The 17,723-nt window shown below is 39.1% G+C and overlaps 3 protein-coding genes across 3 annotated transcripts; 2 read left to right on the forward strand and 1 right to left on the reverse strand.

Moving 5' to 3' along the window:
• The first annotated feature begins 3,184 nt into the window (after positions 1 to 3,184).
• Positions 3,185 to 4,623, forward strand: LOC108217951 (basic endochitinase). The gene is made up of 3 exons (XM_017390864.2): positions 3,185 to 3,502; positions 3,649 to 3,799; positions 4,136 to 4,623. The coding sequence occupies exons 1-3, from the start codon at positions 3,223 to 3,225 to the stop codon at positions 4,503 to 4,505; spliced, it is 801 nt and encodes a 266-aa protein (XP_017246353.1). The 5' UTR covers positions 3,185 to 3,222; the 3' UTR covers positions 4,506 to 4,623.
• A 1,456-nt stretch (positions 4,624 to 6,079) lies between these two features.
• LOC135152287 (vicilin-like seed storage protein At2g18540) lies at positions 6,080 to 7,072 on the forward strand. The gene has a single exon (XM_064092162.1). The coding sequence runs from the start codon at positions 6,080 to 6,082 to the stop codon at positions 7,070 to 7,072; it is 993 nt and encodes a 330-aa protein (XP_063948232.1).
• Positions 7,073 to 9,173: 2,101 nt separating this feature from the next.
• LOC108218476 (uncharacterized) lies at positions 9,174 to 15,920 on the reverse strand. The gene is made up of 9 exons (XM_017391432.2): positions 15,756 to 15,920; positions 13,982 to 15,583; positions 13,585 to 13,811; positions 13,175 to 13,507; positions 11,659 to 11,905; positions 10,811 to 10,939; positions 10,509 to 10,724; positions 10,283 to 10,406; positions 9,174 to 9,693 (listed from the first exon to the last, which is right to left on the reverse strand). The coding sequence occupies exons 2-9, from the start codon at positions 15,530 to 15,532 to the stop codon at positions 9,446 to 9,448; spliced, it is 3,075 nt and encodes a 1,024-aa protein (XP_017246921.1). The 5' UTR covers positions 15,533 to 15,583; positions 15,756 to 15,920; the 3' UTR covers positions 9,174 to 9,445.
• Between the last annotated feature and the right edge of the window lie 1,803 nt (positions 15,921 to 17,723).

The following is a 17,723-nucleotide window of genomic DNA, read 5'->3' on the forward strand; positions in this document are numbered from 1 at the left end:
CTCCTGCAGCTCGTCCCTCTCTTCCCGGGCCGCAGTCAACCTCTCCGCCACCGTAGCCTCCGGCGCGGGTTCCGGCCGATCAATGGGCACATACCACCGCCCATTGATCTGCACCGCCGCTCGCCCGCGTCCCGGGACCAACATCCTCTCATACACCTCCTCAAGGAGATCATCATAGGGAAGGCCATCTTCCAGCATATCAGCCAACCTCCTAGCAAATGGATCGGTCGGCAAATCATTGAACAAAGTAAGGAGTTCAACCCTCCTCATCCAACGCATCTGCGTCCTATAGCTCCCACTAGACACATCACTCCCGTTGCTCACAGACGCCGAGGAATTATCAGACATTTTTTACAATACTTTCACAGGAAAAAGCACGATTTGACGATTAGAAAGGAAGAAAAAAGATAAACGCACAGATGAGGTGCACAAATGAACTTCCCTAGCCTTTATATAGCCACAGCCATAGGCCCGCAATAAAAGCAAATGGAGTTCCCAAAGCGTTCAAACTTCCCACAGGCGTTTCCTAGGTCAAATATAACTCAAACGCACCTGGAAAACCAGCGGTCAACAGTCTCCTCAGTGAATGTCTGTGCAGTGCATTTAATGCACACGGACACCCACAGGCTACAAGTCCACACAACTCCAACACCCGCGACCGTACCGCTACCGCTCCCTAATCTTCCCGCCAGAACTTCCCTCATTATTGGCCGCGTCCAATACTTGGGGGGCACATTTTCATTTTATTCAAAATTTTTTATCTTCCCTCATTATTGGCCGCGTCCAATACTTGGGGGGCACATTTTCATTTTACTCCAAATTTTTTCATCCTTCCCTCATTATTGGCCACGTCCAATACTTGGGGGGCACATTTTCATTTCATCCAAAATTTTTAACTTCCCTCATTATTGGCCGCGTCCAATACTTGGGGGGCACATTTTCATCTTCCCTCATTATTGGCCGCGTCCAATACTTGGGGGGCACATTTTCATTTTATTCAATATTTTTAACTTCCCTCATTATTGGCCGCATCCAATACTTGGGGGGCACATTTTCATCTTCCCTCATTATTGGCCGCGTCCAATACTTGGGGGGCACATTTTCATTTTATTCAAAATTTTTAACTTCCCTCATTATTGGCCGCGTCCAATACTTGGGGGGCACATTTTCATTTTATTCAAAATTTTTACAACTTCCCTCATTATTGGCCCGCGTCCAATACTTGGGGGGCACATTTTCATTTTATTCAAAATTTTTACAACTTCCCTCATTATTGGCCCGCGTCCAATACTTGGGGGGCACATTTTCATTTTATTCAAAATTTTTACAACTTCCCTCATTATTGGCCGCGTCCAATACTTGGGGGGCACATTTTCATTTTACTTCAAATGTTTATCACTTCCCCAATTATTGGCCCGCGTCCAATACTCGGGGAGCACCATTTTCATTTTAGTCATAATTTTTACTGCGTGTTTTGTTTGCTTCACACCTCTATCGCAGAAACAACATACGGAAAAAAGAAGAACAAAGGACAACACAAGGCGATATACGCATCAAACCAACGATTTTACATTACAGCAGAAATAAAGATACAATCTGACACGGGCTAATCCCGCATCGAAACTACCTAAGGAAGCTGAGCCCTCAGCTCCACAATCCGCTCATCTACAGCTTCCAGCCTGGTAAGCAGGCCTTCTCTCTCCGCCTCCGCGTCCCGCAACCGCTCCCGCACCGTGACACCCGGAGGGACCGGCGGGTTGTCAATCGGCACCATCAAACGTCCGTCCACCTCCTCCGCGTCCCGGGCACGACCCGGAAGCAAAAGCTCGTGGTAAACAATCTCCAGCGCAGACTCATAGGACTGCTCCTCGTCCTCCAGCGCCTCCGCAATTCTCACCGTGATAAGCTCGGCCGGCAACCGGCGAATCCGGTTGATCAGATCCTGCCGCCGGCGCCACTCGATCGACCGGCCATAATACAAGTTAGAACTAGCTGCAGAGCTGTCGGAAGACATATCACCTGCACAAAACAAACCAAGACGAGACGACCGGTTAAAACTTCCGATCAAACAACAAAACAAGAAATAGATGATCACTACGCCGGAAAAGCCCCGAATCAAGCACTAACCAAATTTGCAGAAACAAGCTTTTACGAAGATAAACAATGAGCTGAGCACTTCTCACCGAACGAAAACCCCCTTTATATAGACAGCACTACCCAGTCCTTTGAGCTTCAGCCGTTACTTCCCTAGGCAGTTGAAGCGCCAAAATACACATCCATCACCCCAGTCAAAAGCCTCATACATGTATCTGTGCCAGTAGTTAATTGGCACAAATATCCGCACAAAATGCCATCAGTCAAATTAACCGTGCATGCAGTCACGACATCATCCACTCACACTGCGCCACGTGGAACATCCGTACATCCCCCATACGGAACGACAAGACCAGGCGGCAAAAGGCTTCACGCCTTTTAAATTTCGAAATCTATGGCCCAGCAAACACAACCCGGCCGAACAACGCCAAAAAACCCGCCACCTCAACACAGACACTCACAACGACACGCTCGCCCAAATGCAACCCGGAAATGCACCCTGCGCGGGAAATTTTACTTACTCCCCCCACCCGCTAAAGCAGATGGAAGGAGTAGGGGGGCAATGATAAGGTACCACGCTACAGTGACCGCCAACAGTACCCGCCCCCGCTACAGGACTTGAAGGTCCCCAAAGTCAGACCTCATCATTACCAAGTACAAGGCAAACAGGATAATAAGCATGCACGAATCCCAAAAGGACAGAAAAAAGGACAGTAGCTGCACCAAAACAGCCACCCATGCTGGGGAGTGCCTACAGGCCCATTCCCGCCACTGTAGCAACAGTGGCGGCAAAGGGCCTATATAAAGCACTCCCCAGCCAAAGTGGAAGGTAAGTGCAAATTTCTCCCTCAAAACTCTCTCTAAAAAGCATCTCTCGCCAGATACTTAGAGTGAAAACTCTCTGATTTCCCTTACTTGTCAAGCACATCCAAATCACTGATTATCACGCCGGAGGCGCCTCACGGGATGTCACCCCCCGTGTAGCGTTGTTTTGCAGGTTAGGTCTTGCCTGAAGCTCCCCGGAATAGTGCATTGGAACCCTAGACGAGATTTGGAGTTATCACAGAGCACTCAATAAGAACCTTCAGAAAAAAAGACTGCTGCAGAGTATCTCAGAACTCATAAGAAATGGGAGGCAATATGGGGGGATTATATGGATTAGTTGTTATTTTGTTGTGGACAGTGAGTGTTAGGGGACAAGATGTAGGTTCCGTTATCAGCAAGTCCATGTTTGAAGATTTCTTAAAGCATCGGAATGATGACATCTGTCCGGCCAAAGGCTTCTATACATATGAAGCTTTTATTGACGCTGCCAAGTCCTTTGGTGCTTTCGGAACCTCTGGTGACCCTGACACTCAGAAAAGAGAGGTCGCTGCCTTCTTTGCTCAAACCTCACACGAGACGACTGGTAAATCTTAATACACTTATATAGCCAGGACAGCACGTTCGATATATAAAAAAAGTGTAGAATCACAGAGATTATTCACAGAGATTTCCGCTAATTAGTCAGTTTCTAATTTAGAATTAACCTTGATATATAACCATGTAATAAAGGTGGAGGACCAAGTTTACCTGATGGACCATATGCATGGGGATACTGCTTCAAGGAGGAACAAAACCCGACAGATTACTGTGTTGCAGATCCAGAATGGCCCTGCGTTCCAAATAAGAACTATCACGGCCGTGGTCCTATTCAAATCTCCTAGTAAGTAACATTTTCTCCAGCTACTGACATTGCTAAACTCATTTGTCTGTTTTCATTTGTAATTTCAGGGCTTTTGGATTATAAAATTTTTACCAATTTCACAAATTAAGACTGATCAAATCTCTAGTTGGCGAAAGATGGCTCAATAATTAATGACAATTAAACTTTAAATTGCTGAATTTGATACTATCCAATTAGTGACAATTAGTGAATTCAAACTTCTGTTTTTATAGTTTGTCATTAGGCCAATTTTTTCAGTATAGAAGACTAATGAATAACCTTTTTCCCCGAAAAGGTTGTTATCTGAGCCTATATATTATGTGTTGAGCATTGCAGCAACTATAACTATGGACCAGCTGGAAAAGCAATAGACTATGATCTTTTAGGCAACCCGGATTTGGTGGCAAGCGACCCTACCGTTTCATTCAAGACCGCACTCTGGTTCTGGATGACACCGCAGTCCCTCAAACCATCTAGCCATGATGTTATCACCGGAGTGTGGAAACCATCAGAAGCAGACTCTGCAGCTGGGAGGGTTCCTGGCTATGGAGTGGTAACAAACATTATCAACGGCATTGAATGTGGTAAAGGGTCCAACTCAGGTGGTGAGGGGCGGATCGGCTTCTATAAGAGATACTGCTCCATTCTTGGCATTAGCCCCGGGGAAAACCTGGACTGCTACAACCAGAAGCCTTTTGGCGCCTGATTTATTTCCCATATACAACTAATTATATGATAAGCTTCCCACAGAATAAAAATCAACATGTACTACTTGTTACTCTAATCAAATATAATCATGTATTCTTGACTGATGTGTGTGAGAATATCATACTGAAAAGGTTTCATTATTCAAGTGTATCGTTATTGTTTTAATTATCATATATCAGTGGGGAACAGTTCTGAATTAGCTTTGAAGAACAAATTATACAGGAAAATGGAAAATCAAAGTTAAGACGAAATTGGACAATAAACTTTGGAGAACACGGTAAATAAAGGCTACTCTGAAAGTTAAGACGAAGCTTCTCTGAAAATTGCGAAAACTAACAATAAGCAATTTCCAGACTTAAATTCTCTTAGGATCAAAATTTCCAATTCCAGTGCCAACGACAAAGAAGTTGTAGCCGTGAAGATGGAATGTAACTTAAATTGGTGAGGATATTGTTATGGACCTGCAGTTAGCGTCCGATGCAATGATTCAGGTGACGAAGCCTTTGGATGAGGCTGCTAAAGCGCTATATCGTCCGGTTAGGGTGATAGGATTGGTGAAAAATATCGATAAAGCCGAGAAACTGATCAAGGCTTTTATGGCGTTTGTTGATGTAGGAGTATCTAGTTTGTTGTTTAAAGATTACGATGAATCGATGATAGTGATGGTTATGACACAAAATATGATAGTCGTTCTGGTTTTCCCAGAAATCTTGTGATTTGTTCTCTGTTTTGCTATACTTTCGATGCAAGTACTAAACCTAATCGCACTCATTTGAATCGTAAAGTTGCAAGAAGGGCTATTCTTCTTTCTTATTGTTTCATCATACATGAGTCGAATCATTAATTAAGCATCCAATTTCTGGTGGCAAAGCTTCGCACAACCTCACATCAGGCTGTTCATGTCTTCGTGTTCTCTTTTTATTTGCTGCAGCCCAAGTATTCAGCCCAAGTATTCGTCTCTGTGAACATGCTTCAGATTGAAATTTGGCTCAAAATTGGCTGCAAAGAGTTGAGACATCATTGGCTGCATAGAATCGGTCCTTCAATTCCTCCTTAATTACTACGCTAAGTATAATAATTTTAGCTTGTCAAAAAAAATATAATAATTTTAGCTTTTTCGAATATTATAATTATTTTTAACATATATAATTATAATTATTATTATATTTAATATAACATGTGTTTATTTGTCTACTCCTGTTATACCTAGACCACCTAGAACTAAAAGAGAGAATCATGTTTTGTAACGGGATTAACAGTGATTTGATTTGTCGATTCACATGTCTATGTACATATAAGGTGTATTATATGTTTAATATATTTTTTATTATATTTAATATAACATATATTATATGTTTATTTATCAACTCTTATAATACCTATATCACTTAGAACTAGAGTAATACATATGCCATCTAGAACTAGAACTAGAAGAGTGAATCCTATTGTTGGTCAGAGTAATACCTATACCATCTAGAACTAGAAGAGTGATTAATCCTTTTGTCAGTTCGCATGCCCTATATATACATATCAGAGCCCATTGCATTCTTCACAAAACTTGAAGCAGTCATGATGAGTACTCTTACTAATGCTTTCGCACTCTTGGCAGATCAACAAGGCAAAGATGCTACCAGCATTATAGCACTCAAGACTGCTGAGTTACAGAAGATTGCTGAGAAGAACAAGAAGATTGCCGCGGAAAAGAAGAAAGCCGAAGCCAAGATTAAGAATAAGAAGAACAAGGCAAAGGGCGAAATCGGAGATGGGCAAGCTAATGAAGAGCACAAGACAATTGATGAGCATTCGGGTATTCGGGTTGCTAGAGAGGAGGAGAAGGAAGAGGAAGCACGAAGATTGCTTGCTATGGACAAGGAGAAGAAAGAAGAGGAAGCACGACGTAGAGACAAGGAAAAGAAGGAAGAGGAAGCACGACGTAGAGAATGTTGGCTAGCTAGGCAGGCCGAACTTGCTAGAGAACGTGAAGAACGACGGCTTGCTAGGGAAGCCCAACTTGCTAGACAAGCAGAACGTGAAGAACAAAGGCTTGCTAGGGAAGCGGAACTTGCTAGACAACGCCAAGAACGATGGCTTGCTAGGGAAGCCGAACTTGCTAGACAAGCAGAGCGTAGAGCAAGAAGTGCTGCTAGAGAGGCAGAACGTGAAGAACGACGCCTGGCTAAGGAAGAGGAGAGAAAGAGAGAGATACAAGAGCGGAGAAGGAAGGAGATGGCGATGAAGACTTTGCGAGAGTATGAGGAGGAGAAGAAGGCCTTTGAGAAGCAAAAGGCCGACAAGGAGATTTTGAACTTGAAAGAAGAACCCCTGAAGAAGGATAGCAATATTAAAAAGCACGGGAAGGTTCGTAAGGCAATGAACATTGAGGAATTCTTGAAGCTCCCAACAGGAGGAGAAGGCTCGGAAGGTCAAGACGGGGGCAACCAAGAATCTGCATCATCTGATGAGAATAATAGTATCAAGGTGAAGGCAGGGCATGCTCCTGATTTTAGTGATGAGGAGAGTTTTCCCCTACTTGGTCAAGTCTCAAAGCCAGCAAAAGTTTACTGAGAAGACACCAAAAAGGATGATAGCTTATAGAACTTTCAGAATTAGATATACTAGAACTAAGAACTTCTTTTCAATTTTAATTTCTATTCTTATATTGTTAGTTGAACTTGTTTTCTGAATTAGAGCTGTTAGATTATATTTACTCTTGTTTGAGTTGATTTTAAAGTATTTAATAATATATCATAACAGAGATCATATTTAATAAAGCTATGGTTTTGTCTGACATTGTCACAGCTCATGCATTACCTCTTTTTATGTTTCACCTTGTACTCATGCTCTAGATAGCAGTCAAAACATTAGCTCGAATTTACGAACTGATGCCAACTGCTATGCATATCCTCGGCAGCATTTGATAGTTGATGAATTTCCTCAACGGCCTGGACAGCCTGAGTGCAGTGTTTACCTAAAAACAGGGGATTGCAAGTATAGGGAACAGCCCGAGTTCAGTTTCTACTTAAACTAAATTGAATTGTCAATAGAAAGATGCCTCAAATTTACAAGGTTGCAGACCTTTGCTGGAACTTCATGAAAACATGCAACATTCAAGATTATCAAAGGGCAAGTGGGTAGCCTTAAGGAAGACAATACACCTCCTGATTTCCATAATTCCTTGTCACTGTTTTGGATCCGCAACCACTCTTGTTCAGTCTTCTCGAGTACAATAGACCTCCTAGAGTTCTTATTGCCATAGGCAAGCCACTGCACCTTTGCACCATTCTTCTCCTTAGGGCCGCAAATGACTCAGTTTCCAAAACCCCTCCATCTGAAATTCTTCTTTGCTTAAACAATGTCCAACAATCTGTTTTACACTGATAAGGAATTTCATACCAGTACTTACTACAATATTGGTACCTCTTGCACCACAATGTTTATCAACATATGTGAAACATAGTATACAGATATTTATGCGGAATATGTTGAATCTTGAACCATTCTGATCCGTGCTGCTCACATCTTTCCTTCAATAAAGGCGACCCATGTATAACCAGGTACTTGAGACTACTTGATTTCTCAAACAAGGGCAGACTCCCCAAATTAGTATAGTTCCAAATGAATAACTGCTCCAGAGATGGAAGCTTTGCCAGATGATTCTTTTATTATCATATATGCGATGATTCTTTGGCATAATACAGAAATATGCAAAGCAGCGTTTTAAGGATGAACAAGTTAAATTATCATACGACGATCTTAAGGAAGACAATACACCTTTGGATTTCCAGATTTAACTGTTTTGGATCAGCAACCATTCTTCCTCGGACTTCTTTGAGTGCAATAAACCCCCTAATGTTTTTACAGCCTGGGGTAGGCCGCCACACCTCTCAACCATATTCCTCCCTAAGCTCACAAATGTCTCACTCTCTAAAACTCCTCCATGTGCAAATGCTCGCTGCTTGAACAATGCCCAACTATCTTCCGCGGATAGTTTTTCCACCTGATAAGAAAGACACGATTGCATGGCATCTATGACTTCTTGGCTTGGACTAAGTCTGATATATCCTTGTCTCTTCCAACTACTCGTGCTTCATCTTCAAAGGGTGGGGTGCTGCAGATTTGTCTATGCTGCACTGCAGATTTTAACTGCTCTACTGGCTTAAGTCCGATGTCTTGAGCATACTTGAATTTCTTTTCAAAGGATGCATTAATATATTTGATCTTACGAGCAACTTTGAAACGATATAGTATGCTGTTTTTTAGAAGGAAAAAGGCCTTGTACCTTACAACGAGTTTCTACTTTTCTTCGAGTAACTTCATATGCAAGTTCATCCGTAAATATGTTAGCTAGATGAGCCACAGCTTCAAGCTTGCTGATGTTAGCTAGATGAGCCACAGCTTCAAGCTTGCTGAACCAGTTACGGACAGCAGATATGGTTAGTTTCTTGGTATCAGCATCAGACAAGAGAGCGCTAATTGATTCCAACCTTTCGCGTAGTAATTTACAAAGTTCCAAGTCTATGCCAAGTCTTCTGTGGAAATAGCATAATATGCATTTGCATCAGCTAGTAATCAACCAGCGTCAGAATTTTGTTCTTCACGAAATCACTTGTGTTGCAAAACAAAGTATATGAATACTTAAGTACATTGAACATCTTACAACATACAGTGAGCAAAACAATAAAAGTAACCATATAAAGAAAAACTTCTTGATGTTCAAGTAATTTCTAGCCTTCCTGTATTGCCTCCACAAAAATATAAAGTGAACTTTAGAAAAACATTGGCGTGTGAACTTCACACCAGCATTCTTTTTACATGCATCTGAGACCACCACAAATATTGACCATCAAAGATGTAAGTTTATGTAAATACAGTGTTTTCGTAAAAGAGCCATATAGGCTTATTCAAGTGTTCTCAAAGGCTGAACGATACAATGGATCTTCAGACAGTTATTGCATTAACATCGATCGGTTCAGACTGCAACGCTTTTTGAACAAGTTCACTTTGCTCTCTAACATGAACTGTGTAGAAACCTGTAGCTGTTGCAGCAGATGGAGCACGGCCTACATATTTGATATCATCAACTGTACCTCTGCTCAGTACTTTCATGGCAGTAGAAAGGCGAGGTGCAATGTAACTGTATGCACCCATGTTCATCGGTTCTTCCTGGCACCAGACAATCTCTGCATCTGAAAGTTATAGGAAGCAAGGAGAAAATGGGGAATTATTAACTATGTAGTAATAAACTGTGCGATAAGTGATATTATATTAAAGTCCTTTTACAAAAACTACTTCAACTAATAAAACTTTGAACTTTGATGTACAAAGAAACAACTGAAGTTCCAGAAGCAAGGAGAAAATGGGGAATTATTAACTATGTAGTAATACACTGTGCGATAAGTGATAATTGATATTATATTAAAGTCCTTTTACAAAAAACTACTTCAACTAATAAAACTTTGAACTTTGATGTACAAAGAAACAACTGAAGTTCCAGAAGCAAGGAGAAAATGGGGAATTATTAACTATGTAGTAATACACTGTGCGATAAGTGATATTATATTAAAGTCCTTTTACAAAAAACTACTTCAACTAATAAAACTTTGAACTTTGATGTAAAAAGAAACAACTGAAGTTCCAGCTTTAGGATGTGATATTCTTTAACGAAAAAACACAGGGTGAAAAAGTGATAACTTCATTATACTACGACTTTGACACCTTAATATTGGAGCCACGTAACATGTGCTCAGTCCAAAAAGTGCCATGTTTAATACTTACTTGGATAACGCTTCAGTTCACGCTGTATGAGATCGTATGGGAATGGACAAAGTTGTTCCACTCGACATATTGCGATGTCCTTGCCATTGGTTTTCTTCCTCTCTTCGTCAAGTTCATAATACACCTGCAAAATAGCACAGATTAATATTTGAATCTACAAAACATTGGAAATTTACTGCTTTTGTCATATGTCATATGTAACCACATTACTACATCATCAAGGTACCTTTCCAGAGCAAAGTACCAGACGTCTGATACCCTCCTCAAGATCTGCATGGTCACTTTGGTCTTTAATAAGCCGTTTAAAACGAGTTCCTTGTTTGTCAAAACCTGGATGGCCTTGGACATCATCAAACTCTGATAGATTTGACTTGCACTCCTTGTGACGAAGCAAGTTTTTTGGAGCCATCACAATAAGAGGTTTACGGAACTCCCTGTGAATCTGGAGATAAAGGCAACAAAAAAATGACAAGTTGTACAGAGTTTAAAATTTGTAATGAATATATAAACTACAGTAGCTGCACTTACTTGACGTCTCAAGACATGGAAATAGTTTGCAGGTGTTGTGACGTTTACAACCTGCCAATTGCATTCCTGGATCTGCTTTCGAAGTGTTGGATCCATCTCTGGGATAGCATATGGGTAATCATCGCTCATCTGCAATCAGTTTCTAGTTGATGAATCAACAATACAGGTTTATCGGACACCACTTTCAGTGGCAATATGTGTCAGGTAAAATAGACCTTGAAAAAAGAGGTACATTTGCGAGAGCATACAAACACGATATAATTTTATAACATTACAGTCTGAATACGTAATGTTCATCCTGAAAAAAATCAAGTTTCTAAAACATTGACACAGTGATAAGTACCTCATAAGATCATAGAACGGATATGCAATATAGAGTTAGACAGCCTTTAAAATAATCTGAAAGGTTTCAGACTTGTAAAGGATACAGTAATAGGCTGTCTGTCAGCCTAGACAAGCATGCACATTCACTTACCCCTTTAAAGTGTTAGAGTGTAATACTCTAATTGAATTTCCATCAGAATTCACTATTCAAAGTTCCATCCGGAAATGAGTTCCAGAAACCCCATAGGCAGACACACAACACAGACTAAGATTAAACATGAAAACAAGTAATAAACTATTATTATAATTAATTTTCCTTCTGATGGATCTACCACCATACAAGGCGGTTACACATTTCCCTCAATGCGCACCACGCATTAAAATTTAAAAAGTAAATATATGTTTTGTTCATTTAGTGCTATATACACAGAAACCCAAAACACATGCAAACACAAAGAAGAGAGCCTCAAGAGACTAATATAAATAAACAAATCATGAAAACAGAACTATGAATTATATTATACCTGAAGGAAACGCTCCATGCGTGCACTGGAATGTTCAGGTCCCTGCCCATCATAACCATGAGGGAGAACCACAACTAGGCCAGTTTGGCGCAACCACTTCGCTTCACCACTGCTCAAAAATTGGTCAAAAATGACCTGAGCTCCATTTGAGAAGTCACCAAATTGAGCTTCCCATAATACCAAGGAATTGGGATTTTCCATTGAATAGCCCAATTCAAACCCCAGAACACCGAATTCCGATAGGGAACTGGATAAAAGTGAATATAAGACTATCAGTTTTACAAGAGAAAAAAAAAATACTTTTAGTATCCTGTGATATGCTACCATAAAGGATAAACTTTTCATTGGCAGAAATAACAAAGTTTCTGAATAAACAATAAGATTTTTGACAACTCAATTTATAATAACATTATTCCATATTTACAAACAGATTAAATGCACACCCAGTAACATTGGCCATAAAACTGTGAAGTAATTAGCTATTATAATATTGGACATAAACAAAACTATTGTCACATTCTTTCGCGCATAAGTGGTATCCGTAGAAGGTTTAAGACAACTAATAGATATCCTGCAAATATCGTGGTATCTGGTCCCAACATCCAAATATATTGAACACCTACAGATAACACAGAGTTGCTTATACTTGGCCACTAGAAAATGTATAACACCGGCAAAAGAGAAACTGCAAAGGGCTTACTCCTTAAAACTCAAATTTACGAGTATGCACTGTCTATTTTTAAATAATATATTATCTGATACAATCTCAGTTTTACAAGCTACCAGGACCTTAAAAAAAAATGCTCTGAGCACTACCGATATATAAAAGGGTCTTAGAGATGTAAGCTAAGTGACCAACTCACTGGCATTTTCTTCTGACCTGGCATGTACCCGTTAGATGGCCATTTACTGCAACGAGCAACCAATATGTAAATTGGTCACTGATGACAGCATCACATATATAAGAAAGTCAATTCTGGTCGATTTATATATGAATCCATTCCATCATGCTTATGTTCAAACTTCAAAAGACATGTAATACGTGGTGCAAAGAGAACCCCATATCGTTTATATACGACTAATTAATTTATGTTTTGACAGACTTATCACTCAAGTAGTCCTATCCCTTCCAAATTGTAATAACAAAATATCTTGAGCAAGGTGCAAACTTTTTTAAGTTTTTTGATGCAAAAACAAGGTCTTTCCAAGCTAATTTCTTATATCCTCATTAAAGAAATAGACTACAATGTGGAAACATAGTGTTGGCTTTTTCTATATGGAAGTAATTTCTTGACAGGCACACTCACAGAAGTACATTTTTACAGTATGCATATCAATTATCCCTACAATTTTTAGTTAATAAGCTTGTACAACCCCAATAGAATACTACTTGCTATCCACACCTTCTAGTAAAATTTTGAAGTATAAGTAAGGTTACTGTAAGAACTACACAGAGTTTATTTTGAAGAAAAATGGGAAATAAATCACTGTGATGCTTTATTGCAAAGACAATTACCTGTTGCTGACGGTGAACATTTCCTCGTTTTGGTTCGAGATAACATGGTCCAAAGGACAATATTTCTCACCTGTTTCCTGATCATGCAGCACAGAATGCCTATGACTAAATGTACCTCTCTCTACATCTTGGCCACTCAATCTGACATGATTTCCTTCAACAAGTAATGTTGCAAAAGCAAGTGCTTCACCGACAGCCCAGTCAATGCCCTCTCCTGTTTCTATCATCTTTGCACGGTCTCCAAAAATCTTCTTCACTGCTCTGTGAGGCTTAAAATTTTCTGGAAGCGTTGTGATAGCTTTGCCAATAGTCTTCAAAATTTCTGGTTTGACTCTGTATAACACCACAAGAGTTAGTAATATGTCAACCATACAAATCAAGAAGATCAGACTGAAGTAAACATATATTACCCAGTGTTTCGAATACGAGAAACTTGTTCTGGAGACTTGAAACCAGTCCAATATGCCGATAGCCAGTCCCTTCTTAACGTAACATAATCTTTACTCGCGATAAATTCTTCATTAAGGATTGTATTGACCTTGTTTTGTATCTTGTCAATGTCTTCTTTTGTTACTTGACCAGACTCCAACAGTTTGTTTTGATAAATTGTAAGTGCCGAGGGATGGTTGCGGATAACCTGCACCATGCCAAAGTAAAAATTACAGTGGTTACAAAAGAAAGTATCTGATGATTGTGATACTGACCATCACCACATAATATGTTCATATATATTTGTAACTCTGTGACATAATCAACAACATTGATGATCTTAGCTCTGCAAACAAAATGTAAAAGAGGATAGCAAACCTGGTACATTTTGGGCTGGGTAAAAGATGGTTCATCAATTTCATTATGCCCAAATCTACGGTAACAAACGATATCAACCACAACATCTGAATGGAACTTCTGACGCCACTCTGCTGCAAGCTCACAGACATGAACAACTGCCTCCATGTCATCACCATTGACATGAAAAATGGGAGCATCCAAGGCTTTGGCAACATCGGTACAATATTGAGAAGATCTCCCGGCCTTTGGATCGGTCGTGAAAGCTACCTGATTATTTACCACAATGTGTATGGTTCCACCAGTAGTGTAATTTGGAAGTGCACTCAGATGCAGGGTCTCATACACGACACCTTGTCCAGCAAAGCTACCATCCCCGTGAATTAAAATACCCATGTTCTTTGTCCTATCCACATCATTCGAGTAATACTGTTTAGCTCTAGTTTTCCCAACCACAAGTGGGTCAACAGCTTCCAAATGGCTTGGATTTGCAACCAACGATAAATGTATTCTCTTCCCACCTCTAGTTGGCCGATCATAAGATGTTCCCAAATGGTATTTAACATCCCCGGTTCCAGTATAAAGGCCAACTTCATCCACAGGCTTTGTTCCACTGCTGAACTCATTAAAGATCTGGCGTAGTGGCTTTCTGACAACATTACCCAAAACATTTAATCTTCCCCTGTGAGACATTCCAATGACAATACTTTCCACACCAAGATCTGCAGAACGATCAAACATTTCCTTCATGCCAGGAATCAAGGTCTCACCACCTTCAAGACCAAAACGCTTGGCAGCAGTCCACTTCGTAGCCAAGAAGTTCTCAAACTGAGTACTCCATATCAGCCTATCAAGGATAACCTCACGTCGCTGCCTATTGTATTGCATTGGGGTGGGAGTCTCAATCTTATCCCTCAACCAATTACATTTTTCACGATCAGCAATATGCATGTACTCATACCCAATACTTCCACAGTAAGCCTGCTCAAGCCGAGTCAATATCGCCCTCAGAGTCTGCACCGGACGATTCTCCGACAAAAACCCTGCCATCTTCCACACACCAAGAAAAAACTCCCGATCAAGATCAGCTTCACTAAATCCATAAAGCGCTGGATCCAAATCATCAGGAATCACTCTCTCCTCCAACCCCAACGGATCCAACTTCGCCTTCATATGACCATTAACCTGGTAAGCTCTGACAAACAACAACAATCTCATACTCTCTTGTATCGTCTGTCCCGAAATTCCCGGTGACGTAGCCGCCTGGCCAACAAAATTCCTGAAAAAATTATCCCACGACTCATCGACACTATTAGGATCCGCCTCCCACGCCCTCTGAAGCTCCTCTAGATAAACACTACTCGTCCCATCCAGAAAACTGTCAGTCAACCTCGACAACGGAACAGGCCTGGGAACAGGCGCAGCCTGCGCTCTACTCCTAAAAACCGTGGAATGAAATCCCCGACAATCCGACGACACAACACGAGTCCTCGCAGCATACACCCCAGTCTGTGACAAACTCCTCCTAATCGCGAGCTTCGCCACACTAGATCCCGCTCTAAACCACGCCATCGATCCCAAACACAAAACTCCCCCAAAACTCTATCAAAACCTAATCAAGTCCTGCGTATCCAACACAAACAAAACTAATAAACACTCCAGTCACTAATATATCTAATTAGCATCTAAACAAAGGCATGAATAAAATTAAAATTAGAAATGGCAACATAATAACTGAATATTAAAACAGCACAATTGAAAACAGATCTAGAAATCAGATATAAAAGCAGAGTACCTTAGAGGAGAAGAGGCTGCTAAAACGAACCCTAGAATTAAGACATATAAAATGCCTCTTATTTTCTTATTCTTGCTGCTGCTGCGTGCTTTTAGACAATCTCTGGGTTGAAAGTCCGAGTACACCTGTTGTGAGACCCACTCGTATTATTGTAAGATAAATTTCATTTTATAAGAGAGTTGTAACATTTCCTCTTGTACAAAGTCCAAGTTCACTGTTTAATTGATTTTACGTATATTGTTTTTATATTATATTTAATAAGTAATATTAATATTAGCTAAAATTTATTATTATAATAATATAAATCACAATATTAATATTATCTTAAATATTGAGATAGCAGTTTTATTATTTATCTCGTAATTATGGAAGCACTAGTTATGCCGTACACCAGCAAGGGGTTGAATAAATATATTATAACTTATTATGACGATTTTTACTTTCAACAAATATTATAGTTGACTGTTATCAAATCAATTTGCAATATCTAAGACAATGACTTACTATTTTTAGTTAAGCGGTCAATTATATTAATCTATTATGTATGTAATAACACAAAGAGACACAAAACATTTTAGTCGGGTTCGTAATCTAGTTTAATGGTCTACTACATGTTCCCTCACCAATCTGACAAGAAAATATATATTATTACACAATATATAACAGTTATAAAATAATAATAAATCTCAGTCAATAAAAGTAGTTTGTTATTATCTCTAGCAATTTGAACCGACTGTAATTAGCTTGATATTGACTTTATTTTGCAATTCGTTCCTTGAATTTTTGAATTTCTTGACCTCCACTTTTTAAATTTATCCGTTCCTTGCACCCTTTTGCAATGCAGAATCAATGACACTAATTTACCTAGCTCCTTTGTTCTAATCTAAAACTCTTTGCCTACTTCCAGTAACTCACGAATACAAGCAACTCAACATAAAAGGAAAAATGATTACAACTCTGATCATATTCTCTAAAAAGATTTGTATAAGGTAAATTATCAATTTCGGTTTAGAGAAGTATTTAGATTTTTCAAAACTGTTAATTGTCCTCTTTGTTTGAAAAGTCATCAGCAATATATACTAAGTAATACAAGGACTAATTCGAGTTTAAAGTATTATGGACGCCATTAGACAAATATAAAAATTAAAATCAGTCCAATTTTTGTATGATCAGCTCCCGTAAATATGGAACATTATAGAGATGGTTTGACGTTTGAAAAACAAAGTTTGAATTTGTCTCAACCAAATCTTATTATTTAGGAAATGTTTTTGAAATAATTTATTAAGCTGGATGAGTACTAAACACATATAACCACCAAAAATGAACATATGAAAATCCTAACATAATTAAACAGCCAACCTCTGAAATTTGTGAAGTAGTTGTTTTTTGCTAGGACTATGTGAAAGTAGGTTGGTTTAACATAACAGTTTACTATTATGTTGATGCTAATCTTTTTTACAAAACTAGGTTAGTACGAGAAGAATAACATAAATTTAATTAACATATTGATAAGATCAAGCTATAAAACCAAATAGCTTACTGTAACATTATGATCATCAAGATTTAGGATTTACAAAAAATGTTATTACAACAATATAATGAATGAAGACATATGTGTCGTATTAGATACTCCCTTCGTCCCTTTTACATGTTCATTTTAATGTTTTAGAAGTCAAATTGATTGATTGTTGACTAAAGATTAATTATTCATTTGTTATATCAAAAAACCGAAAGTTACATTGTAAAACAGAATAAATATACTTTTTTATTTTTAAAATTATAATATATATATATATATATATATATATATATATTTCATTCAAACCATAATCGATGTGACTAACCAAAATTCAGAAGAAACATATATTTATATATGGAGGGAGTACAGAAAATAACAACAAACAACGCATATAACTAAAAAAACTGACTTACGTGGTCAACCCATATTGGTGAAGTTCTCAACTTTAA

The sequence above is a fragment of the Daucus carota genome, chromosome 4 (assembly GCF_001625215.2).
Source record: "Daucus carota subsp. sativus chromosome 4, DH1 v3.0, whole genome shotgun sequence".
Lineage (NCBI taxonomy): Eukaryota > Viridiplantae > Streptophyta > Magnoliopsida > Apiales > Apiaceae > Daucus > Daucus carota.

Coding starts and splice junctions, on each gene's coding strand:
- LOC108218476 (XM_017391432.2), bottom strand. CDS start 15,532: ATGGCGTGGTTTAGAGCGGGATCTAGTGTGGCGAAGCTCGCGATTAGG. Junction 10,725..10,810: donor TCCATGTCTTGAGACGTCAA/GTAAGTGCAGCT, acceptor CTTTATCTCCAG/ATTCACAGGGAGTTCCGTAA. Junction 10,407..10,508: donor TGGTACTTTGCTCTGGAAAG/GTACCTTGATGA, acceptor GCTATTTTGCAG/GTGTATTATGAACTTGACGA.
- LOC135152287 (XM_064092162.1), top strand. CDS start 6,080: ATGAGTACTCTTACTAATGCTTTCGCACTCTTGGCAGATCAACAAGGC.
- LOC108217951 (XM_017390864.2), top strand. CDS start 3,223: ATGGGAGGCAATATGGGGGGATTATATGGATTAGTTGTTATTTTGTTG. Junction 3,503..3,648: donor AACCTCACACGAGACGACTG/GTAAATCTTAAT, acceptor CATGTAATAAAG/GTGGAGGACCAAGTTTACCT. Junction 3,800..4,135: donor GGTCCTATTCAAATCTCCTA/GTAAGTAACATT, acceptor TGAGCATTGCAG/CAACTATAACTATGGACCAG.